The sequence below is a fragment of the Nuphar pumila genome, chromosome 16 (genome assembly GCF_984573655.1).
Source record: "Nuphar pumila chromosome 16, dmNupPumi1.hap1.1, whole genome shotgun sequence".
In the NCBI taxonomy this organism is placed as follows: Eukaryota; Viridiplantae; Streptophyta; class Magnoliopsida; order Nymphaeales; family Nymphaeaceae; genus Nuphar; species Nuphar pumila.
In genome coordinates this window covers 14,271,128-14,297,438 of record NC_143264.1, presented here as the reverse complement: position 1 = coordinate 14,297,438, position 26,311 = coordinate 14,271,128, and the positions used below count along the sequence as shown (strand labels likewise).

Below are 26,311 nucleotides of genomic sequence, written 5' to 3'. Positions count from 1 at the left end.
CAACATATTCATTTCCTTCCAACTGGATCAGGGGCCAAGATCGGCGGCCTGTCATACGAGCTAAGGAGTCTCGGGGGTCCAAACCCTTGACATTGATAAGGAATTGATGCTCTAATGGGTCTCCTGGTTGACCGGCTGGTTCTGGTAACCCCATGATTTCTGAAAATTCATCCATTAAAACGGTCATCTCTCCTCATGGGAACCAGAAGGTACACGTCCGAGGATTCCATCGCTCCGCCATTGCATGGATCAGGTTGTCATTGATGGTCTGTTTTCCGACTGCTGACGCCAGTTCTAATCCGCACTCGCTCAAATGGTCCGGGAACATTCGGGAAAAGCTCTTTAGCCAAGAATAATACCACCGGGGAATGAAAGTTCCGATGCTAAGGGCTCGATGTTCAGGACGACCTTGTCGCACCTCGAAGGAGATGTGACCTTCAGGAAAGATAGGATCGATTTGACTGGATGCCATCGAACTGAAAACAGAGAAAGACTCAGAATGAGACTTAGGAAAATGTGGGAAATTTTTTAAAAAATTTTGCAGGCAGGATAAAAAATGCAGCTAGAAATTCGAGATCCAGTAGAAAGGTAGAATGTAAAATCGCCTGAAGTTTTGAAAGAAATTGGATATTTGAGAAAATCATCCAGGGTTTGAGAAAAAAACCTTGTGGAAAATAAGGATGTTTTTAAAAAAAAAAGACCTAATAAGTTGGAAAACATTGGGAAGTATAAAAAATTAAGGAAATCATACACATACAATCACATCCTGCACAAACATTTATGCACATACAGCACTCCCTAAAAGGCTGACTCTAGATGCATCAATTTTGAAAATAGCTGTAGGACCTTAATCCTAACTCTAAGTTCAGATCATCTTTGTCCAATCCAGTTATGCCGATATACTCGAATCGAAATCCGAGGTACGTGGCATAGAATTTCAACTTCGGTTCTAAGGTAAGGTTTTCCAACATCCTTGAGCGCCTACTGATATACTTCGGACTGTGGCCCGCGGTACGTGGTACGGGGGTGTTAACCCAAATAGTTGGCCCAGTTGTGAGGCTCTGTCCCATAGAGGGCTCTAAATCCTAGAGAGATAGACTTTTGAAAATCTTTGAAGAAGCATACATTGTTTGCATTCAGATCCTAAATTGAGGAGAGTTGTGTTTAGACCTAAGTCTATGTGAGCATGAAAATTTCTCCTCAATATGGTCCTACCAAACCATGCCTAAGCTATATGCAATCAATGTCAGCTGGGTCAGAATCTAGGCTCCTAGAATCACATGATATTGAAAGTAAAAGAGCTGACATTTTGTGAACATAATTTTGATAATTAAACTAAGTCAAGCATAATTTAGGTCAGACAAGGACAGGTCCCATCTCGGTCGCCAAACCTGTTATCGTCGCGAAATTTTTCCCCCGTCTTCCCTTCCTTGCGGAAGAGAAAGGAAAGAGGAAACGCTTTCGCGCTTCAAACTTGACCAGCTTTTGGAAAATGTTTTGAAATACTCGCCTCCATTTTTTAAAATTGCGGGAAAATCCATGGGATGGGGCTCGACCTGAAGGTACGAGGTTCGACCGTTCCTGCCGCCTTTAACACGGGTAATCGAACCAAGGACCAAAATTGTGCTTGACTTAGTTAAATCATCGAAGTTATATTCTATCCTAAATGCACAGAGAATTCAGGCATGTGCTATGAGATTTTGGAAAATGCAGCTTGGGAAAAACATGATGTATGCTTGGAAAATATTTGGAATTGAAAAGAATCTCTCAGAAAAAAAAGCTGAAAGTCAATTTCTCAGGAAACTCAGAAGAAAAGGGGTTTTTGAAAACATGAGAAGGCTCATAAAGATGGGGGGAAATCATGAATAGTCGAAAATCCTGGGAAAATGGAAGTGATTCTTGAGAAAAGGTCAACATTTGAAAAAGGGAAACACTTCTTAGGAAAACTTGGACTTTTAGAGTTTTCTTAGGAAAATGATGGAAAATTTATAAGAAAACTCATTGGAGAAGGAAAAAACTGAACTTGGGAAGTTGAAATCCTGAGAATCTTACCCTTGACATGCTTGGAAATTTGATTTTTGGTTCTTGAGAAAGATTGGAAAACTCTTTTTTGAAAATCTTAAGAAAATAACATTTTCCAAGAAAAATTGTGGAAAACTTTGGAAATCCAACTTAGAAGTTTCTTGAGAGACTAGTTTCCATGGAAAACTATGAAAACTTGACTTGGGAAATCCGATTTTGGAAAATACTCAGAGTTTCTTGAGAAACCGATTTCTTTGAAAATGAAGTTTTCTTAAGAAAATCATGGGAAAACCAATGATGCAAATGATATGAATGTATGAATGCACTTTGAGAAATTTTCTAAGAAATTTTGTTGGAAAATATGTATTAAGTCAAAATAAATCCTTCCCATATCCTGACTGTGGCCATGAATATGTTCAGAGTTTAATTGATTTAATGCACCATATTTAGCAAACTTTGGAAATATGATGTGCATTTTAAGATAGCCTAAGAGTGTAGGCCCAATGTGACTAGTAGAAAGATGATGGATCTGGGTCTCGTCCATATTCCGACTAGGCCGTAAATATGGATTCCACCGAGTTCATCAACTCCCTAAGAGTTGGTGCACGTGTCATTCGTGAACATCCATAGTGCTTTTGAAATAATAATGCATGAATCATATAAGCAGGATATTGCATAAATTCAAACTATATGATATGCATCCTAGTCTAAGCAAGAAATTAACTCTCTTATTCCAAAATTTACATTATTACATCACTAAATAAAGGAAATAAAAGAAATTTGCAGACTTCAGCTCCTTCTTTTGAATGTTCCTGCCAAACTTGAAATAGGGTTAGCTCAAATATGTGGGTTTTTCCAAGATTTTCCAATAATATTATGAAATTATTGGACTTAATTGGATATAAACCCTATTCTCATGCTTCCTTGATATTTGAAATGATGCAAATGCAGGGAATTCAGTGGAAAACAGTTTGAAATTCGGAATTGGGGTCAAAATGACCAAAATACCCCTAAAATTAAAGTTACACCTTTAAAATCAGGGTTTTTTGAAGGAAAACTTGGTAAAATTGAGATTTTGAAATTCAAATTGAATCAAATGATGATGAAATGCAGTAAGAGACATGATGACATGCTGCTAAACACATTAAGACTGTAAAATCAGAATTTGACATTTTGTAATTTATCCAAAATAACGAATTTCGCTTGTTTTTCGCTTGGATCTGGGTCCTGCGGGACCCTGTTTTGGTATTATGGCTAATCCGAACCCCAAATGGATTCCAAATTATACCAAATTCGGTATGAAGTATCTACTTACTCTGATAAATAGCCTAGAATGCTAAAAATCACGAAATGATATGATTTAAATGCTGAAATTTAAAGAAAGTCCTAAAATGGTGGATTTTGCCTATGGATCCGAACCAAATGCAATGCTTAACATGATACTGCAAGATTTACACCATGAAAACTTCTGATATTTTGCAGACTGTTAAAGGACCCGAAATGAAACATTTTTGGTTTTTACAGCCTCGGGATTTGAGCCATGATGAGTTCAATAACAGAGCTTTGGTTCTGACAGAGGTAAAAATCACCCTAATCTGATGTAAAATGCTAAAAAAATATAAACCTGCCATGGAAATTTATGAAAATAATCCGAGCTACTCACGACACTTACATGAACAACTTTCATGTTCATGACTTTGGCATTTGATCAACAGAAACATGGATAAAAATATAACTTTGTGTTCCTAAATTGACAGAACAGACAAATATGACCAAACATAGGACTGACAAGAAAAATCCGAAGCAGGTATCAACACTGTTCTAAAAATCACGGGCTTTCAGATGCAAACATAGGACACCTCGGACATAACTTTCACTTTTTACAGTTTTGGATTTGGAGAAACCATCGACCTAAGTCGATCTAAAATCTCAGAGGCCCAAATCAGGCTCTGACACGTGTCCCGAACTCTCGGATTTTTGTCAGACATACAAAAAATCAGAAAAATCTGAGAAAATCATATTAAAACTAGACATTCTCCCGAGTTCCAAACATTTTTTGGATCGAAAATCGGATCTCCCATGAGGGATATCTCGATTTTACAAGTTGGCGAATGATTTTCAAAATGCATCCCGGGTAACAAAACCCGACTTGCCATTTTGATTGTTTACCGCAGTAAACAAATTCAAATGCCTCCGAATTTTTGGAACAATTTTAGGGACACCTAAGGGCGCATTCTGTGATTTTTTGGGGATTTTTAAATAAAAATAAATGCATAAAATGACGTGTGGACTGACTGACAAAAACAGAGACCTACTGAAAATGAGCAGAATTGAAATACATGCTAAATTAATCCTAATTAATTCATGAAATATGCTAAATGAATGAAATAAAATGCAAATTAAACTTAGCTAACTACATGAATGTTAAAATCATCAAGAAAGCCTAATTAAACATTTTTATATATGTCGTTTTATGAGAATAGCTCAATCCATCTCTCGGATGAGCTCTTTCTTCAAACGACTCCCGAATCGATTTATGGAATCAAATCAAGGGGAAAAGAAGTGCACCTTGCTTCGTTACGCAGCGTAGAAGCTCTTGAAAGGGGCGGCTATCACGAGCTTCCTTCGTCCTTCGCTCCGGGCTTCGGATGGTTCACCAAAATCGACCTATGCTTGAATCGAATTGGCCACGGCACGAACTTTGCTCCACCTTCTCCAATGAGCCAAAGGCGGCGTGATTTCCAAAGTTCAAAATCAGATTTTAGGAAGGCTAGGTCGAATTTTCTAGTTCACCAAAAATGGTCTCCCCTATGCTGGGCGTGGAGCCTTGTTTTTATAGATTTTCTGAAAAATTTTGAATTTCAAACAGGCTCAATCTGAGCCCTCCATGTGGCGCCATCTCAGGGGTGCTATTTTGATTTTTGAGAAAATAAAAAATGAGATTTTTGTGAGTGAGACACCTCAGCAGGATTTGAAATTTTTTAAAATTTTGTTTTGCTTGATTTTCTCTGCAGGAAGCTCCCAGATGGCGCCACCTCAGAGGGTGCTCTCTTGGAATTTGAAATTCAAACTCACCTTTTGTAGGGAGTCCTCAGGTGGCGCCACCTCATGGTGGGCTACTTTTATTAAAAATAAAATAAAATAAAAATAAATAAAAATGGAGCCAAGTGGAGTCCTGGAATGGCGCCACCTCAAAAGGTGTTCTGAGGTGTAAAGTTGGAACAGTAGGGGCATGCCATGTGGCGCCACCTCTTGGGGAGTTCAAATGTTTGAAATTTTGCTTTTTCTGCAGGAAAGGAGAGGCTGACATGTGGCATTTCCTTAGAGTGGCTCCTACGATGCCATGTGGCAGTAAAACCTGAAGGGAGGAAGCAAAATGTGCCACCTCATAGGGGGGTTTTTCTACTTTTTCTGATGCAGGGAGGTCTGGACATGTGGCGGACAAGTGTCAGCTGTCTGGAGAGGCTTTCTCAAATGGCGCCACCTTAGAGGAGAATTTGAATTTCAAATGGAGGTTGGCCCTGGAGGAATGGAGGATGGACATGTGGCGCCACCTCAGGGTGGCTCCTACAATGCCATGTGGCAAGAGGGAGGAAGAGGAGGGAAAGGACATATGGCGCCCTCATAGCCCATCTGGAAAAATCAGAGCTCAGGATTTGCGCCACCTAGGCCTTGTTTGAAATTTTGAATGGTTTGCTTTTTCTGAAGAAATCCAGGAGTGACATGTGTCTCCTACTTTTCTGAGAAAAGTAGGGAGAAGACATGTGTCCTCTACTTTTTCTGAAGGAGTTAGAAGGAGACATGTGTCACCTGCTTTTTCTGAAAGAAGCAGAGAATGACACGTGGCAGAGGGGAGAGAAGGAGGGCCAAGTCATGTGGCGCCATCTCGGACAATATGGAAAAGGTAGGAGTTCAGGATCTGCGCCACCTATGAGGAGATTTGAATGTTTGAATTCTAGTTTTTCTGAAGAGAGCTAGGAGGTGACACATGGCATGTGCTTTTTCTGAGGAAATGAGAGATGGACATGTGTCCTCTGCAAGAGACACACTCCAAATGGCGTCACCTCAGAGGAGACAAGCTCCACTTTTCTAGACAGGACAACCTATGACACTTGGCATCTTCTGGTGTTCTTTGAAATGACACATGGCGCCTGATAGGATACTGACACATGGCAGATAAATGGGATGACATGTGGCGGCTTCTGAAGGTAGCCCCACACTGACACGTGGCAGAAGAGGGAAGGTGACATGTGGCACCAACTCTAGGTGAACCCTATGCTGACACATGGCATGTAAATGGGAGGAGAGAGAAAGGACAAGTGGCACCAATCCAGGGGACAAGGCTCCTATATTTTTGGGTTTTTCAAAATTCAAATTTTCAAAAGAAAATCTTGTGTGACACCACCTCAGTGTGGATCCCGCATTGCTTCTTTGTTGAAATAAGGATAAAAACAACAACTTCTTTTTGGAATTTTCATAAAATCTGGACTAATGGGTAAAACAGGAATTTTTGGAAAGAGTTGGCCCCTGTAGGGCGATTTTGCAAAAGGAAGATAGTTGAAATAGCTGACAAAAGGCAAAATCTGAGTTGAAATTTATTGAAAATTATCCAGATTGTTTTCCTGAGGAAATATTTTGAAATTCAGAGCCCTGGGGGTAAAATGGGAAGAATTGATAATTTTGAAGACCCAGGGTTTTGAAATCAATTTTGAAAAGGGTTAAAATTCTAATCTGGATTGAAAATTTTGAAATCAAGAGTTCTGGACCTCGAAATGACATGCTGTGCAGTGCAGTGATTTGAAATGCTCATGCAATGATATGCAATGTCATGTCTTATGAAATGCAATCTTGAACCAAGACTTTGGAGATGTTTGTCTCCTGTCAGGAGTAAAATTTTGAACATCTGAGATAAAAATAGAGGAATTTTGAGAGTTCCAGATGAAATTTGGACTTTTTGCAAGGTCCGGGCTCAGAAAATGACCATTTTGCATTCCGGCGATTTCAAAGGCTGGATGATGATGCTTGGTGGAACTGTCGGGGAGGTAAGTGAAAATTTGGGGTGTTTACAGCGAGGTAGGGTTCTCACAGATCCAAACGTGAGGGAGGACTGGGTGTAAATCCAAGGTGGGGCATCGGCAGAGAGGAGGGAGAAAGTCCTTCTCTAAAAGAGAAACAAAGTTCAAGAATTTGGAATCCAGAAGGGTGGGACGTCCTCCAGTCCCTGCGTAGCTGGGGCTCCTAGGCAGATCTGGGTCTGGATCGTGGGAATCAGGTCTCCCTCAAGGGTGGACTAGGGTGGTCCGTAACTGTCCACCCTCACAAACTCGCTTTATCCTCAAGGTGAGAACTCCAAAAAGCAAGTCAAGATTCAATCATCTTCTTTCGATATCGCTTTGTCTACTCCACTCTCGCTCTACTACACTAGTACCTTAGTGATCAGACGATTATCTTATCTAAGATGTTGTTTGCTTAGTATGCGGGTCAACTATAGTTGTGATGCTTCTACCAAGTCACGTAGGACAGGAAATTTATTTAGTGGCTCTCCCTTATAGGGTTTCATACATGAAACATGGAACATGGGGTGGACATGAACTTGTGCAGGCAGATCCAAATGATAGGCCACCGTACTGATCCGTTCTAGGATATGAAAGGGTCTACAGAATTGTGGTGCCACCTTATGGTGTGGGACCAGTCGGACTGTGCCTTGTCGGTGGGGCGATAATCAAAGAAGCATGCTGTCACCCACCAGAAGCAGTTGAATTGTGCCTTGCCAGTAGAGTAGGAGATGTTTTTTGTTGTACGCATGCCTCAAACACTCCTGAACAATAGTTATGTTGTGTCATAGTAACCATAATAACTGATCTCTCTCAAGTAGTGATGGACCATGACATCTGCCTGTGCAATGCCTCTAACATGCTACATAATGGTGAGAGGTACCTCTGTCCGTCTCGGGATGGTATGCAATCCTCATTGCTAGTTTCATTTTCTATAAATAGAAATACTCTACCCAAAAGGTGCTAATGAACAAGGGATCATAATTGTTGATTAGTCAACACACCTCTCATATGAACAACTCATGAACAACTCAGGTATGGTTTTGGTGGTGTAGGGGTGAGACACAACAAGGAAGTACTCATACTTGCACAGATGGTGTAGAGAGTCCATGAATAAAGTCCATCGAGATATCCTCCTATATGCGGTCGTACACTCGAAGGGGTTGCAATAACCCATTAGGCGAGGCTGCCACGTACTTGACCCTCTGACACACATCACACTGTCGTACAAACAGTCACACCTTCTTCTACGTACCTGTCCATGTGAACTCCCGGCTCAACTACCTGTAGGTCTGTTGGACACCCTCATGTCTTGTTCATGGGATGTGTGGTACTGCACTATCAATAACCCTGTCAGATATGATTCGAGAGGAATTGTTATCTGCCCGCGTTGCATCACCAAGTTTCCTAAATCTTGAATCCAAGAGCCTCCCCTCTCTAGATCTGTGTGAGGGTATTGGAGAGCAAGTCATGCACTTCGTATTCTCGTTGAAGGTTGTCCAAGAACGGGAATGTCACCACCATCATGTTGAAGCATGAGAGTTCCTCCTCATGTACTTGAGTTGCCTCCTTTGGTCCTTCATATCCCAGTAAGTAGCGAAAAGCTGAACTCTTCCTTCACACATTTGCAGCTCAGCTCTTTCTAGACACCTGCCAGATAGCTGCCTTGCTTCCAACAGTAAAAAGGGTAGGTGAGAGATGTTAGCGAACATGTGCACTCAACTCTTCAGGATGGCTAGAAAAGAAGGGAAAAAACAAAAAGATGTTAGAGAAGGTGAGTGTTTTTCTTAAAAATAGTGGTTCAGTTATATTGAAGTTAGTGATTTACTATCATTAGCTAAATATATTGGGAAGTTAATTTGGAAATAAACTAAACATGTTGAGATTTATAGGTAACTGACTATTAAAAAGAAGAAAGAAAAAAAGATCAAGGAATGGAACCAGCAATTTATTTAGATGATTTTCAGACAGCGTGAGGAGTGGCGGATGGCTAGAATTTTGGAAAGTCGGTTATTGGTAGAGAGGAAGTTGCACCTCCAACTCCTTATTTATTTATACCCATACAATGATACAATTTCCATGAACAGGTGAAGTGAGCAAAGAAAGAATCAGGTGGCTGCTGGCCTGTGTTTGTGTTGATAGAGAAGAGATGGAAAAGAGCTTTAGAGTCTTTTCTTCCTGGTGCTTAGTGCTAGCTTTTTGCACGTATGGCGTTGCTGCCCGTACTAATTCAGGAAATCTAGTCTTCAATGTGAAGAAGTTTGGAGCAAAGGCTGATGGCCAAACGGATGATAGCAAGGTATGTGCTATAGCTACTTTAAATGCCTCATCGTGGTTTTCAACAAAGCCCATAGATCGACAAGGAGAGGAATTGAACTCCTGGGCTTGATGGAATGTAAAAGGGGAAAAGGAAGAAAAAAAAACCTCTTGTACATTTATGTTAGGATTTAGTTTTTTTTTTTGATGAATAATGCTGGGGGTTTACCCAGCTGAACATTTCATTGATCAAAAAGTAATATACAATATTAGGCCTCCAAATCAGGAGGTTTGTCTTTCCAACCCTAACCTTATCAAGAACTGAAAATACTTCCCTCCGGAACACATCAGGTCCCACCTAGTGACAAAGATATATAATAGAATTAAATTTCACAATAACCAAAAGTGGATGACAAATTTTTTTCTACATTATTCAAGATTGGATTGTCAAGCATGATGAGCTCAGGAAATAACATTGTCCATGCTGAATATATTAGCCTATGTTATTAGCATGAATATATCGTTATAGAGCTAGCTAAAGGATGCTAATTAAATTCGGTCATTGTGTATCCCGGGTCAGGCATCTTCTAGGACTATCTAAGGCAAATAATAAAGATTCTCCATGAATCGTGAGAACCAATGTTGTCAGTATCGGTGGGTATCGGCTTGAATCTGCCAATACGTATCGTATGGGCAGAAAATCGATATGATACTGACCTGAATCTGCTAGTTTTTAATAAATGTTAAAAAATAGCTTAAAATTAATTTGTTAATAATTATTTTAATGGTTTCAACATGTATCACGTTCTGATTGACACGTAATATTTTTTTTTTATTATTTTTTTGGCTGATTCAGTAGATTCACTTGATAATCCGAATCGGCCAATTCACCTGAATCGTTGGCCGAATGATACAGGTCCGATTCCGATATCTGACAACATTGGTGAGAACCCATCAACGGGAACCATATAAAATTTATGGCTACCTAAAGAACTATTTCACGGCTGAATGTTTATATCCAACAGAGTCCAACATTACACGGTCGGATAGCCAAATGGTAAGAGACACCTAAGAATGTGAAAACCAATGTTGGTCACCGGAAAAGCTGCCATGTTCTCTTCATATCATATGCACCTAAAAGTTCACAAGCTAATTAAGACACACTGACTGACTGGCTTGGCAGAAGAAGATTTTATTCCTTTCAAATGTGCAGTACATTAATCTGCTTTACTAAGAAGACATAACTACTAGTATTTAATTTTCTCTTATCATGAATTTCAGGCATTTTTAGATGCATGGAGGGCTGCTTGTGCATCAAATGGGCGGCCTCACATGGTGATACCACAAGGCACATTTTTCAGTGGCCCAATCGAGTTCAAGGGCCCTTGCCCTGGTGCACACCCTATTATAGTGGAGGTGAAGGGGAAGGTGATAGCTCCTACAGATCTCTCTCAATTCACATCAGGTAGTTGGATATCCTTTCAGTACATTGATGGCCTGATCTTAACCGGAGGCGGAACTTTCGATGGTCAAGGGGCATCAGCCTGGCCAAGCAACAAGTGCCCCAAAACTGCCAAATGCAAGTTCCAACCAACGGTAAGATGGGATTATTATCTCGGAATCACTTACAAGTACTTATGATTTGATAGCTTAATTCAGTTATTGTGCCTTCTTTTGAATGTTCCAACAGTCTCTAAACTTCAGTTTTCTCACCAACTCAACTATACGGCGTATATCTTCAGTGGATAGCAAGTCCTTTCACATGCATATCTTTGCCTCGGAAAACATCAAGGCCCATCATCTAAAGATATCAGCGCCAAGTGACAGCCCAAATACTGACGGCATCCATATTGCGGATTCCACTGGGATCAGTATCTCTAGATCTTCCATTGGCACCGGTGATGATTGCATATCCATTGGAGCCGGTAGCAGCCAACTGACCATCTCCAATGTTTTATGTGGACCAGGCCATGGCATCAGGTAATTGTAAGATAGTAGTATACAGATAAAGTGACGAAATCACACACAAGGTAGGTAGTTGCTATTTGCAACCAACTTCAAGAACAAGGGCACTCCCAGCACTAGTACTAGAACGCTGTAGTTAATGAACTTGCTCAAGTTTTTGCTCAACTTTATTAGTTGCTTCTGATGATCCTTTCACGTCATGTTCCTTTATACAAATTTTGAGAATTATATAAACTTTGGCAGCGTCGGAAGCCTTGGGAGGTCTCCAAACGAGAAAGACGTGAGTGGTTTGACAGTAAGGAATTGTACCATCAGCGACACCACAAATGGCTTGAGAATCAAGACCTGGCCTGCAGGATCAAATGCACTCTATGCCAAAAATTTCACGTTCCAAGATATAGTCATGAAGAACGTCTACAATCCCATCATCATCGACCAAGAGTATTGCCCTTACAATTCATGCCCGGGACAGGTGGGTGACTTTTAGCTTGTTTCACAGGCCAATCTTTTCTTGTGCTTTACTCGAATAAATAAATAATGAATTTCTAGGTGATGCATGCCAACGCTGAAACAGGGCAAACGAGAACAGCCCTCGTATTTATTTGCTTATATATTATCCGGATCCATCTCCATATCCGGATCTGATCCGCATGGGTAACCACCGCAGTGTTTAAAAAAGATCACCACCCAAGATGATTGATGGTGTGGACTTTAATTTTCCTTTCCGTTTCCTTGCTGTGAAACAGGGAGCCCCATCAAAGGTGAAGATCAGCAACGTAAATTTTAAGAACGTGAAAGGAACATCAGCATCACAAGTAGCTGTAAAGCTCGTGTGCAGCAAGGAATTCCCCTGTGAGCACGTTGAGCTTAGTGACATCAATTTGAAGTACAGCGGACAAGGAGGACAGGCCACCTCTACGTGCGCTAATGTTAATGGAGTCTCTACTGGCATGCAGGTGCCACCTTCCTGTGTTCAGTCTTGAACAAGCTCTCTTTTATATGTAGTTATGCACACCTTTAGCTTTAAGCGCCAGGGTTGAGGCCAATAGTGATATAGCTAGGAACAATATTTTCATGTTGTAACTTGATTTGTATTAATAAAGAAATAATTACAATGGCATTCTTTTAAATTTACCTGAAAGACAAGGCTTCAGGTTGACATTGGCTTTTGTGATTTATTTACCCGGGTATCAGACACATGAATGAATTGTCTTGTATTTATTAAGATTCTTTGAAAGTTTCAATATTGTTCTTTTGTAATCTTGAAATGTTTTCATATTAGATTATCCAAGTGAGAAAATCTTTTGGATTTTAATCCAGAGAGAAAGAGAGAGGATGCCTTCATGGCTCCCCGCAAGAGAAGAGACGAAAGCTCTTTCTGTTAAGGAAAACTAGTCAACGGATTTGGCATCCAGCTCACCCATAATCTAATCCAAGCATTGTGGGAAACTATCTAAAACCACCGCTTTAATGAAGGAAAGGAGAAGACATGACTTCTTTGAAAAGGCACTCAAAGAAACCAAAGAAGAGGAATGATTTATGTAGTTGTGGTCTATTCTGCTTTAGTGTGTACTCATCATTATCAGATTCATATATTCATTCTCATATAAATGAATGTCTCTCTCCTCACATTAGACAAGTGAGAGAAGAAGTGTGTTTTTATCTTAAAGTCTTTTCAATTATATAGTATCAATGGCGACATTTCAAACCGGACTAAGCACTACAGGGCCGCCTCAGCGCAAGCATGAGTGTATATTAGACTTTAATAAGAAGCCAACATGCATAACCAATTATTTTTCATTGATCATGCCTTACGATGCATAATGTTCATTAACATACTTGTCATATGAATGGTTATTAATTAAGAATAATATGGAATACATTTAGTTTACATGCATATCGAACCAAATTTTATTATAAGCATACATAATCAGGCTGCATAAAGTAAAACACAACTAGAGACCAACGCATGCCATACTATGCAGTTTGGATCCTTGTTAACCTGGTTTTGAAAAACCCTCCAAAAATTTTACTGTGACTGCTTCAACATCTCAGAAACAAAGTCCAAGAAACAGAACCACAAAATCAATCGTAATAAAATCAGAAAAATATTGAAACTGAACCCTATCCAAAAAAAATAAAAGACATAGCCTATCAACTGTAAAAAAAAAATTAAATTGGTGAATTTTTCATGACTTACAGAAAAAATCTTTTGACAAAAAACTTTTTTATAAGATCTTCTTATACATGTTAACATTGACCCAAATTTTTCATAATTTATTTTGATCAATTTTTATTAGGTTTTTAGAACTTTCAAAATCTCTGGTCGGAACAATCCTGCTGACAGGTCTGAAAACCAGTGCTCTATAGCAATGAACATTTTAGCCTTAAAAATGACCCAAATGAAACAAAATAAGATTATAAATTCAATCTCCAGATGTGTAGAACAATCAAGTAATTTTTTTTTATATTTATTAACTTGGTTTAACAAAGATATCAATTTTTTTCTGAAACTGGCCAAAACAAAAAACAAAAACAGAATAGTCAAGATTCAAACTCATGCAAGATCCACTAAGCATGAACAAGAATCATATTATAATCCATTCAATCGCGATTTTTATTGCTCTAAACATATTTATAGCATGGTACAACACATCTTTTATCATATTCATGCTAAACTTGCTAAAAACATTAACATCCATCATTTAAGAATCACAAAACCTTTATAAAATATATCAAACATAATCTCATCTATTCAAGAAATACAATAAACCTTAAACAACATGAAATCATGGTTTATTCATGTAATAACATGTTTAATCTGGTGTTGATTGAAATGCTGGATATAAATAATGTAAGTCAATCTGATATTTATGAGAAGTGCACATAACCTCCTCTTACCAACAACTATGTCGGTCACTTATGCATGTTGCAGATTTAACATCGAAAAGTGAAGAAGCCTATGTATGCATGAGAAAAGTGTCAAGGGAGTTACTTGAATACATGCAGTTAATTCACCATCAGACAGTTGCAGCTCATGAAGACCAGTCCAAGAAAATGGGAGCGAACAATGGAGGTAAAAATCATGTTTCCCTTGACCCGCATGAGAAGTTGCGCCGCAGCGTAAACATCATCTTCAACAAGTCAATAGTCAATGTTGCAGATTATGATGAAAAAATTCACCTAGCGAAGGGTATCAAAAGGAAACCTGCCTCTGATCACAGTCATCAGAGGACAAAGAGTGCACTAAAATTGGTTGGCAAAAAAAGGTCTAAGAAACAACCAACCTCTAAGCAAAAGCAACCAAGCCCTTTTCACGAACAGATATGTAATACATTATATTGCTTCCCACGTAAATTACATTACGTGCAGTTTATCAATATCTAACTTGTGTAATATTCAACATACAACAATACCCTACAGACGTGCACTACAATGTTGGAACCTTCAATCCTCCTGGCTAGTTGTTCTGGAATGATAGCTTCAGTTTTACAAGTCTTTTGGAATGTAATCTATGTTGGGAGGATGTTTGCATTTCTTGTGAAACTTAATATAGTGTCTTATACTGTTCTGCTTTATGACAAGCTCAGTTCAATTCGAAAGTGAGCTATAGAACATAACAATCGTGTGTGAATTCTATTTAATAATGTATCCTTCACATGTATAAATTATTGTAATATGTATCATCCACATGTATAAATCGTTGTCTCATCTAGCCCACATAGATACAATTTTGATACCGTAGGTAAATCGCCCTTATTTAGTGCTTATACCATTAGTAAAAATCGTTGTCTCATCTAGCCTTCACATATACAAATTGTTATACATATATTGTAGTTGAATCATTGCGCAAAAAGCTGTTCTGTAAATAAACTGTCTTAAAAGTAAGAAAGTTATTATATTTACTACATGTGCATGATCATTGTTAAATCGTTGTAGCTTAATTTTTACACCATTAGTAAATCGCCTCTATGTGATTTATTTGGTATATAAATTGTTATACCATGTAGTGTCCTATCACAATGACACAATTTCCATGAACAGGTGAAGTGAGCAAAGAAAGAATCAGGTGGCTGCTGGCCTGTGTTTGTGTTGATATAGAAGAGATGGAAAAGAGCTTTAGAGTCTTTTCTTTCTGGTGCTTAGTGCTAGCTTTTTGCACGTATGGCGTTGCTGCCCGTACTAATTCAGGAAATCTAGTCTTCAATGTGAAGAAGTTTGGAGCAAAGGCTGATGGCCAAACGGATGATAGCAAGGTATGTGCTATGGCTACTTTAAAGATTTTTCTAGGACTATGTAAGGCAAATAATAAAGATTCTCCATGAATCATGAGAACCAATGTTGTCAGTATTGGTGCACGTATCGGAAGAAAATCAATACGATAGTGACTTGAATCGGCTATTTTTAATAAATGTTAAAAATAGCTTAAAAATAATTTGTTAATATTATTTTAATGGTTTTAACACATGCACATGTTCTGATTGACACGTAATATTTTTAAATTATTTTTTGGCTGAATCAGAACGATTCACTTGAGAATCGGAATTGGCCCATTCTCAGATTCCGATACTGACATTAGTGCGAACCCTTAAACTGGAACCATATAAAATTTATGGCTACAAGAACCATTTAAGGGCTGACACGTCATGAGTTGATTTATCAATATTGGATTAATCGATGCTTATATCCAACAGAGTCCAACATTACACGGGTCGGATAGCCAAATGGTAAGAGACACCTAAGAATGTGAAAACCAATGTTGGTCACCGGAAAAGCTGCCATGTGATCTCTTCATATCATATGCACCTAAAAGTTCACAAGCTAAGACACACTGACTGACTGGCTTGGCACAAGAACATTTTATTCCTTTCAAATGTGCAGTACATTAATCTGCTTTACTAATATATGGTTAAGAAGACATAATTAACTACTAGTATTTAATTTTCTCTTATTATAAATTTCAAGCACTTTTAGATGCATGGAGGGCTGCTTGTGCATCAAATGGGCGGCCTCACATGGTGATACCACAAGGCACATTTCTCAGTGGCCCAATCGAGTTCAAGGGCCCTTGCCCTGGTGCACACCCTATTATAGTGGAGGTGAAGGGGAAGGTGATAGCTCCTACAGATCTCTCTCAATTCACATCAGGTAGTTGGATATCCTTTCAGTACATTGATGGCCTGATCTTAACCGGAGGCGGAACTTTCGATGGTCAAGGGGCATCAGCCTGGCCAAGCAACAAGTGCCCCAAAACTGCCAAATGCAAGTTCCTACCAACGGTAAGATGGGATTATTATCTCGGAATCACTTACAAGTACTTCTGATTTGAGGGAACAGATATAGATTAATTTAGTTATTGTGCCTTCTTGTGAATGTTCCAACAGTCTCTAAACTTCAGTTTTCTCACCAACTCAACTATACGGCGTATATCTTCAGTGGATAGCAAGTCCTTTCACATGCATATCTTTGCCTCGGAAAACATCAAGGCCCATCATCTAAAGATATCAGCGCCAAGTGACAGCCCAAATACTGACGGCATCCATATTGCGGATTCCACTGGGATCAGTATCTCTAGATCTTCCATTGGCACCGGTGATGATTGCATATCCATTGGAGCTGGTAGCAGCCAACTGACCATCTCCAATGTTTTATGTGGACCAGGCCATGGCATCAGGTAATTGTAAGATAGTATTATACAGATAAGTGAAGAAATCACACAGGGTAGGTAGTTGCTATTTGCAACCAACTTCAACAACAAGGGCACTCCCAGAACTAGTAGAACGCTATTTGCAAGCAACCAATTTCAACTTTATTAGTTGCTTCTGATACTTTCACGTCATGATCTTTTATATGAATTTTGAGAATTATATAAACTTTGGCAGCGTCGGAAGCCTTGGGAGGTCTCCAAACGAGAAAGACGTGAGTGGGTTGACAGTAAAGAATTGTACCATCAGCGACACCACAAATGGCTTGAGAATCAAGACCTGGCCTGCAGGATCAAATGCACTCTATGCCAAAAATTTTACGTTCCAAGATATAGTTATGAAGAACGTCTACAATCCCATCATCATCGACCAAGAGTATTGCCCTTACAATTCATGCCCTGGACAGGTGGGCGACTTTTAACTTGTCTCACAGGCCAATCTTTTCTTGTGCTTTAATCAAATAAATAAATAATGAATTTCTAGATGATGCATGCCAACACTGAACAGGGCAAACGAGAACGTCAGCCCACGTAATTATTTGCTAATTATCCAGGTCCATCTCCATATCAGGATCTGATCCACATGGGTAACCACCGAGATGATTGATGGTGTGGACTTTAATTTTCCGTTTCGTTCTGTTTCCTTGCTGTGAAACAGGAAGCCCCATCAAAGGTGAAGATGTAATACCCCGATCTGGGACCTCAGGAGTCCGAGTTCGGTTGGTATTACTTCCCAGAGGGAAGAGTGCAAAGCTTACACAGTGAAAACGTGGCTAAAAAAAACTTTTCATTTTATTGCATAATAAAACTTTTTCTTACATTGATCATCATTCATAACAGAAGAAAAGCAATTACATTATTTTCAATGACAAGGAAAGTAAAAATATACCACTGCTCTGCTGTAGACTGAAAAAGAACTGCTCACAAGCGACTGATCTAATGCCTGGAACCTACAGTTGTAATTAAACAAAAATGGGGGTGAGTCTACAACCCAGTAAGGAATATTATAAGTAATCTTAGATGTAAATAAACATTTTTACGTTGGTTGTTATCGAAATGTTGTTATTGATTAGCTTGATAGTTTTGAGAGGCTATGACATGCATAAATTTCATGCTTGACATTTAGAGTTAATTTATATACATGTTGATGTGATATGCAAGTTAGTTGTGATATGTCATGCGTGATGAAAAGAGATTCGAATTGTGATTGCATGTTTATATGATTGTTAAATATCATGCATTGTGATGAGACCATGTTTAGTTTAGAGTCTCATTTAATCTATTCACGTGTGAATAGATACTTTGAGATCAGCATGCATGACCCCTTAAATCCCGGAAGTGGTGACCTGTGGCAAGGGCTACCTGGTTCGCGGCCAGAGTGCAGCCACCATGGAGAGTGGGCCGCCGGTGATTTAACGATGTAGAGACACTACATCATTGCATGCTAAGTGAGAGAGGTGTGAGTCATAATGTCACTATGAGATTAAGAATGAGATTGTTGTGATTAGTCATGACACCACTCGTGAGAGAACGAGTGAACTTTGAATGTGAGAATATTGTTCATTGTGTGAACTTAGTTATGACTTAGGATTTCACTCACATTGGTTTGGGACTCTAGAGGATCATGGATGGTTAATAACCATCATGTTTAGGATGTAGCATGAACCATGCCGAGATTGAGAGCTTGACCTCCCAGCTAGCTACCGGTGGGGTCCCCGCGGCGGTTCACTGCAGTGCCTGGTGGTCTGGGGATCACTCGGAGTGTATGGTTCATTGTCTGGCCAACATGTAGAATTGGGGTGTTCTACAGGGTTGCTACGCCCATAGATGGCTATTATCGGTATAGTCAGCCTAGTGATAGTTGTGTGAAAAAGAGTATTTGAGAATGATAATGGGGAAAATTAAAATATACAAACATGTGTGGTGTATCGAGAATTAAAATAAGACTAGGGGCTTAGAGCCCACTACAGTTGTAAATTGTTGTTTATTTACTTATAATTATTTCTTACTGGGTTGTAGACTCACCCCTATTTTTGTTTAATTACAATTGTGGGTTCCAGGCATTAGATCAGTCGCTTGTGAGCAGTTCTTTTTCAGTCTACAGCAGAGCAGTGGTATATTTTTACTTTCCTTGTCATTGAAAATAATGTAATTGCTTTTCTTCTGTTATGAATGATGATCAATGTAAGAAAAAGTATTATTATTCAATAAAATGAAAAGTTTTTTTTTGTCACGTTTTCACTGTGTAAGCTTTGCACTCTTCCCTTTGGGAAGTAATACCAACCGAACTCGGACTCCTGAGGTCCCAGATCGGGGTGTTACAGAAGATCAGCAACGTAAATTTTAAGAACGTGAAAGGAACATCAGCATCACAAGTAGCTGTAAAGCTCGTGTGCAGCAAGGAATTCCCCTGTGAGCACGTTGAGCTTAGTGACATCAATTTGAAGTACAGTGGACAAGGCAAACAGGCCACCTCTACGTGCACTAATGTTAATGGAGTCTCTACTGGCATGCAGGTGCCACCTTCCTGTGTTCAGTCTTGAACAAGCTTTTTTTTATGTAGTTATGCACACCTTTAGCTTTAATCGCTAGGGTTGAGGCCAATAGTGATATAGCTAGGAACAATATTTTCATGTGGTAACTTGATTTGTTTTAATAAAGAAATAATGACAATGGCATTCTTTTAAATTTACTTGAAAGGGAATGCTTCAGGTTGACATTGGCTCTATATATATCTCTTCATCTAATTCTCCATTCAAAAAGGTTGTTTTCACGTCCATTTGATGGATTTGAAGCTTATATATGGCAGTCATGGCAATCAATTTTTAATAGTAGAAATCCTGGTTATAGGAGCAAAAGTATCAAAATAATCAATTCATTCTTTTTGTTTAAATCCTTTTGTAACCAAACGAGCTTTAAATTTATCGATTGTACCATCAGCTTTTAATTTCTTTTTGAAAATTCATTTGCAGCCAAAAGTTTTGCAATCGACAGGTAAATCGACTAATTTCCAAACATTATAAAACATAATTGATTCAATTTCATCATTTATAGTTTCTCTTCAAAAAGCAACATCTTGAGAAGACATCGCCTCTCAAAAAGACACAGGATCATTTTCAATTAGAAAGGTATAATACTCATAACCAAAATTAGTTGGTTTTCTAATGCGTTTACTGTGCCTAACTTCAATTTCTGGTTCAACAACACAATAATTAGAATATTCAATCATGCTATTAACAGGATGTTCATCTACTATAATATGACTGCCATCAAGAAGAGAATCAAATGCATTTTTATATTTTATGAAAGATGCATCTCTAGATTCTACAATAACATCGTTAACAATGTTCAAAAATCTATATGTTTTACTATATTCATCATATCTAACAAATGCACATTTAAATACTTTAGGTTCAACTTTCTTTTTTTTATTTTATGAAATTTTAACATATGCTAAACAACCCCAAACACAAAAATAACTAAGATTATGTTTTTTACTAAAACACAATTCATAAGATGATTTTTCAGATTTGGAATAAGGAACTCGGTTAAGAATATAACAATGAGAAAATATAGCCTCTCCCCATAAGTTGGAATGCAAACCCGTATTAAGAAGCATAGCATTCATCATTTCTACAAGTGTTCTGTTTTTCCTTTCTGTCACTCCATTTTGTTCAGGAGCTTTAGGAGCAGATGTTTGATGGATAATACCATTATCTCCACAGAATTTATCAAATTCCCCACCTAAGTATTCACCTTCTCTATCTGTTTTTAAATGTACAATTTTTATTTTAGACCTATTTTGTACTTTATAAAAATAAAGAAGAAATTTTGAAAATATTTAAGATTTATGTTTCATCAAATAAACATAACAGAATTTTGAGTAGTCATCTATAAAGGTAATAAAGTATCTATTGTCACTACGACTCAAAACATTATCCATTGTACACACATCAACATTCATTAATTCAAGCAATTTATAATTCTTTTTTATACAAGAAAATGGGAGTCTATTTAGCTTGGTTTGAATGCATGTCTCACACTTATGATTATGTTCTATTCTAACATGACAAGGAAGAAGACCAAAGTTATTCATATTATGAATGCACTACAAGAAAAATGTGTATTAGCAGTGGACTCTATCCGTAGCTAATCTATCATAAAATCTGTCACTAACGTGTTTAGCGACGGCTTAGTAACAGATAGCGTTTGTCGCATAACCTAAGTCGCTAAACTGTAGTAGAATTTATCTGTCGCTACTTAGCGATGGATTAGCGGTGGATCATGTTCATCGCGAATCCATCGCTAAATAGCGATTGATTTGGTTATGCGATAGAATTTAATTTGTCACTAATCCATCGCTAATATGTAACGCGGGATACGTATCCGTCGCTAATATCCATCGCCAATTTGGCGACAAACATTAGCGACGACTTAAATTTTATCGCAAATCATCGACTAATTTAAATTGGCGATGGATAATATATGTCGCTAATTCATCGCTAAGTTTAAAAAAAAAAATTGAAATATTCTAAACTCGAGAAAAATTTCTCGTTATATAATTCATATAACCTGCTTATAGAAAACAAAATACACATAAAAAATACATATACAGGTGAAACAAATTTAACACAAGTTCTAAGTTAAACAACTTTAACAACCAAATGCAGTCATTGCCAAGTTATAATTAGTTACAAGTACGTCAAACAAATTAAACACATGAATCTAATCCTCATCAAGATTCTGGGCATCATCATCTTCATTTTCTCGATCTGCCCCTCCCTCCATGCCTCCATCAGCTCTTCTACGCTGATCATATTCAGCATCCTACAAGAGAACCAAATGTTAGTATTTATAAATAAAATATAATAAAATAAATTATATGCAATGCACCTAATCTAATGCAACAAAGTAAATGACTGAATGACTCATAGACTAGCAATAAACTGAAGGACATTAACAGAATTCAGATATGTGTTCTATGACTGGAAAAAAAATTATAGTGATTCAATCATGTTAATATGTGTTCTAAGGATGTTAAAGAATGTCACAGTGATTCACGCATGCATATATGGTTTATAAGGTTGTCAAATAAATGTTTTATGTATCACAATCATGCACATATGTGTTACAAGGCAGTCAAAAAACTTTCATAGTGATGAAATCATTCTTATATATGTTCTAATATTGTCAAAAAACTTTCATAGTTATTCAATCATGCTCATATGTGTTCTAAGGCAGTCAAAAACTTTCTTATTGATTCAATCATGCATATATGTGTTCTAAGGAAAATTGTATAGTAATTCAATCATGCATCTGTGTGTTCTAAGGTAGTAAAACAATTTGATATTGATGAAAGCATGCTTGTATGTGTTCTAAGGTTGTCAAAAAATTTTCATAGTGATTCAATCATGCATATATGTGTTATAAGGTTGTCAAAAAACTTTCATATTGATTCAATCATGCATATATGTGTTCTAAGGTTGTCAAAAAACTTTCATATTGATTCAATCATGCAAATATGTATTATAAGGTTGTCAAAAAACTTTCATAGTGATTCAATCATGCTCATATGTGTTCTAAGGTAGTCAAAAAACTTTATATGTGATTCAATCATGCGTATCATGTTCTAAGGCAGTCAAAAAAATTTATAGTGATTCAATCATGCATATATGTGTTATAAGGCATTAAAAAACTTTCATATATGCTAATATCAGGCTCATATGTGTTCTAAGGTTGTCATAGTGATGAAAGCATGCTTGTATGTGTTCTAAGGTTGTCAAAAAACTTTCATAGTGATTCAATCATGCATATATGTGTTATAAGGCACTAAGAAAATTTTATAGTGATGAAATCATGCATATATGTGTTGTAAGGTCATAAAAAAACTTTCATAATGATTCAATCGTGCGTATATGTGTTATAAGGGTGTCATAAAAATTGTTTAGTGAATCAATCATGCATATATATATTCTAAAGGTGTCAAAAAAATTCATAGTGAGGCAATCATGCATATATGTATTCAATCATGCATATACTAGCTTGAAATTTAACGACATGAAACAAATGACATGAATCTTTATACCTGACGGGCATCGGAGCTCATGTTGAATGCAGACGAAGTTCTCCTGTCCTGAAAAAAATTACACAACTCATTATGGATAATGTTGGAAATAGCTTCATTTAAAAAGTACTGCATTTTGTCCTCAAGACGCTGACAGACACCATCCCAAGACATAGCAGGGTCAATCGAACGTTGGAAGTTGATGCTGGCGAAAGAACTCTGAGAGCCACGGCTGCAGGAGGTAGCAACTGCTGTGGTGTTCATGTTACTATCAAACCCGAACACACGACCCTTTTTGGGTATACCGGTTGCAGTCACCCATTCTGCAGGATCAAAAGGTGGATGCTAAGTGTTGTCGTCGCCATATCGCTCTACCATTTGTTGCTCGTATGACTCCTACAAAGTAATGATTACAATATGAATTAAGAATTACAATGTTTATGATAACGTAATTCATAGTAACTTGTATATTATAATGTTTATTAATACAATAAATGCATATTAATGTTGCTCTCGCCTTCTCTAATATAAAATCTCCCGTGCTCTTACGCTTATGTGTTTTAACAAGCACATTCTTGTAAGGCACAATATCTCCTTTTTCTGCTTTCTGTAATGTTAAATGATAAAAAAATCAATTAATAAGTATGCAGAAATACTTATAAATTTGAATATATATATATATATATATATATATATATATATATATTAATGAGTTACCATTTTCTTCTGGTGACTCCCAAAAGTCCTAGATCCACCTGTGTATAGATAGGCATCGGGCATCTTCGCTTAGTTTTGTACAGCCTTTGCTGAGCGGTTTTGAAATTCATTGCTCACCCACTTGTCGCACGTGCCCTCCCAATAATATCTCCTAATAGTAGAAGGCCCATGGCCCTTCCACTGCAGTGGATCATCTATCCCACCAGCTAATTTTTTTGTTGCAGTCTTCATATTGTGTAGCATGCCTGCAAATCGATTGGTAGTCACCTTCTGCCACACTACCCTCTCGTCTTTCTCCTTGTTTGTAGTCATGAAGCAATGGGAAGCCTACAAATACTTTCATAAACTTAGCACACATGAGTATAATAAAAAATTAAATATGAAACACATTAGTTATGATAAACGATTGCATACCATGAATGAGACCATTAATATGTCCAACACCTCCGTCGGGTATTCTTTCTATTACGCGACCAGTCCTGAAAGATGCTGCAGTAGTGACTTTTTAATTTCTCGTATTACTTCTTATTGCTCGAACCTCGCACTGCACATGAGTTGATACACATTAACAATAGACTATCGATATACACTATTTATAAGATAAATATTGAACAAGTGATAATGAAATACTTATGATTGACTATCGATATACACTATTTGAATGAGTCATCGTGTGTCACATTGAGAAGACCCTGCATCCGGCGTTGTCTCATGATGTGTATGAGTAGCTGGTGTAGGTGGGTCATGTGTAGGCGAAACATCACCTACAGAACAATGAGTTAGAAATTTACATAATGCACATTTAAACTAATCAAGTGTACAATTATTTAAATGATATACCTATTGAAGTATTGCGTGAAGACGAAGGCTGAGTCTGCCTATCACTGAGTTGGGATCCTATAAAGACGATTAACAAGTAATAATGTTTATATCAACATATAAGCAAAAGCATAATGAATGCTTATATTTAAATATAACACAAAGACATTTACCTAATGATGTCCCACGGTCTCCACTTGGTCCTCAACCACTGCGACCTCCTCAAACCATATTCTAACAAATAAAATTGTTATTTAGATCAGTTACATGATATGCAATTTCATGGATACATATTCATGTGACACCTCATTATCAACTATCCTACGGTACATCCATTCACGGTTTGCAGCCATTTTATTCTATAATGTTATGGATATTATCATCACCAGTTAAAAGAGAATTTTAATAATGTTGTGATGAAAAAATATCTAATTTATCTATTAATTCTTGTTTGGTGGTTGTTTGTGAGTAATTTTTTGTTGCAATTAATGTGTAAATTTTCTTCCCCTCTATACCACAAACATGCTTAACATAAAATGCAATTTCATGAACTATTATGCATGCTTTGATAATTCAATATTTTCATGTGTAACATCATCACATCATATTTATACACATCACGAGGATATTTAGAAATATGAAATCATATTCCATAAAATAATACATTCATTTGAAGCATGTTTTCATGATACAATTTCACATGGAAAGCATAATCAAATGGAAAATAACTTCATGCAAGCATGGATACAGATACATCAAACATTGCAATACATTCAAATCATTCATATCAAAACAATGTCAAACATGTACCTGCAGCAAACACGCTCTAATATCTCACTAACTACTATCATTCCTAGCATAAAATTTATACTCAAAGAATAAGAACACTTCTATTTTCATACATTAAAATCATGCTCAGCATGATCTCCAAACTCCATCAAAGCAGTCTTAGATATCCATAACTAAGTGAGTGTGTGAACAAAAAAGTGTTGCATCCAAGAAATTAAATAACATGTGATGCGCTTGCATCACTTACTCACCATGGGTATTTACCATATTTGAATTGCTTTTGCCTTTGCATTTTTTTTATTTCTTTTTGCATTGCATTTTTAGCCGCATGTGATACTTAGCACTAAGCATCGGGCAATTAGCTCACCAACGTACCTGCAAAGTACAAATATACAAAACAATACAGGGAGGAGGCTCGAGCCCTCCCTGGCAAAAAAAAAAACAAGAAGGGGTCGGAGTCCCTCCCTCGCATTTCGTAAGACAGGGAGGGGACTCGGTCCCTCCCTGGCAAAAAAAAAAAGGAGGGAGCTCGGTCACTCCCTCTTATCTCGTAAGACAAGGAGACAGGGAGGGGGCACAGCCCTTTGCTGTCGAAAAAAAAAATGGGAGGAGGTTGAGCCACTCCCTCGCATCCCGTAAGATAGGGAGACAGGGAGGGGGCTTGGCCTCTCCCACGCATCCCGTAAGACAGGGATATAGGGAGGGGGCTCGGCCCCTCCCTGGCAAAAAAAAAAGGGGAGGAGCCGAGCCCCTCCAGCGCAACCCATAAGACAGGGAGGCAGCTCACCCCCCCCCCCCCCCCCCCCGACAAAAAAAGCACAGGGAGGGGGTCGAGCCCCTCCCTCGCATCCCTTAAGACAAGGAGGCTCGGCCTCTCCCTGGCAAAAAATGAAATGGTCGGCGATGCAACAGAAAGAGAGA

General features: G+C 37.9%; 2 protein-coding genes across 2 annotated transcripts; both read left to right on the top strand.

The window, feature by feature from the left end:
- The first annotated feature begins 9,225 nt into the window (after positions 1 to 9,225).
- Positions 9,226 to 12,280, top strand: LOC149812982 (exopolygalacturonase-like). The gene is made up of 5 exons (XM_089991032.1): positions 9,226 to 9,375; positions 10,614 to 10,928; positions 11,023 to 11,312; positions 11,541 to 11,773; positions 12,048 to 12,280. Exons 1-5 carry the CDS (start codon positions 9,226 to 9,228, stop codon positions 12,278 to 12,280), a joined length of 1,221 nt encoding a protein of 406 aa, XP_089847158.1.
- A 3,123-nt stretch (positions 12,281 to 15,403) lies between these two features.
- On the top strand, positions 15,404 to 19,544 carry LOC149812981 (exopolygalacturonase-like). The gene is made up of 5 exons (XM_089991031.1): positions 15,404 to 15,593; positions 16,272 to 16,576; positions 16,682 to 16,971; positions 17,180 to 17,408; positions 19,311 to 19,544. The coding sequence occupies exons 1-5, from the start codon at positions 15,404 to 15,406 to the stop codon at positions 19,542 to 19,544; spliced, it is 1,248 nt and encodes a 415-aa protein (XP_089847157.1).
- The last annotated feature ends 6,767 nt before the right edge of the window (positions 19,545 to 26,311 follow it).

What these genes read in the sequence shown, in the direction of transcription:
- LOC149812982 (XM_089991032.1), top strand. Translation starts at nt 9,226, where the DNA reads ATGGAAAAGAGCTTTAGAGTCTTTTCTTCCTGGTGCTTAGTGCTAGCT. An exon ending in AATGCAAGTTCCAACCAACG is followed by an intron (nt 10,929 to 11,022) that starts GTAAGATGGGAT and finishes ATGTTCCAACAG; the next exon opens with TCTCTAAACTTCAGTTTTCT. An exon ending in GGACCAGGCCATGGCATCAG is followed by an intron (nt 11,313 to 11,540) that starts GTAATTGTAAGA and finishes AAACTTTGGCAG; the next exon opens with CGTCGGAAGCCTTGGGAGGT.
- LOC149812981 (XM_089991031.1), top strand. Translation starts at nt 15,404, where the DNA reads ATGGAAAAGAGCTTTAGAGTCTTTTCTTTCTGGTGCTTAGTGCTAGCT. An exon ending in AAAGATTTTTCTAGGACTAT is followed by an intron (nt 15,594 to 16,271) that starts GTAAGGCAAATA and finishes AAGCACTTTTAG; the next exon opens with ATGCATGGAGGGCTGCTTGT. An exon ending in AATGCAAGTTCCTACCAACG is followed by an intron (nt 16,577 to 16,681) that starts GTAAGATGGGAT and finishes ATGTTCCAACAG; the next exon opens with TCTCTAAACTTCAGTTTTCT.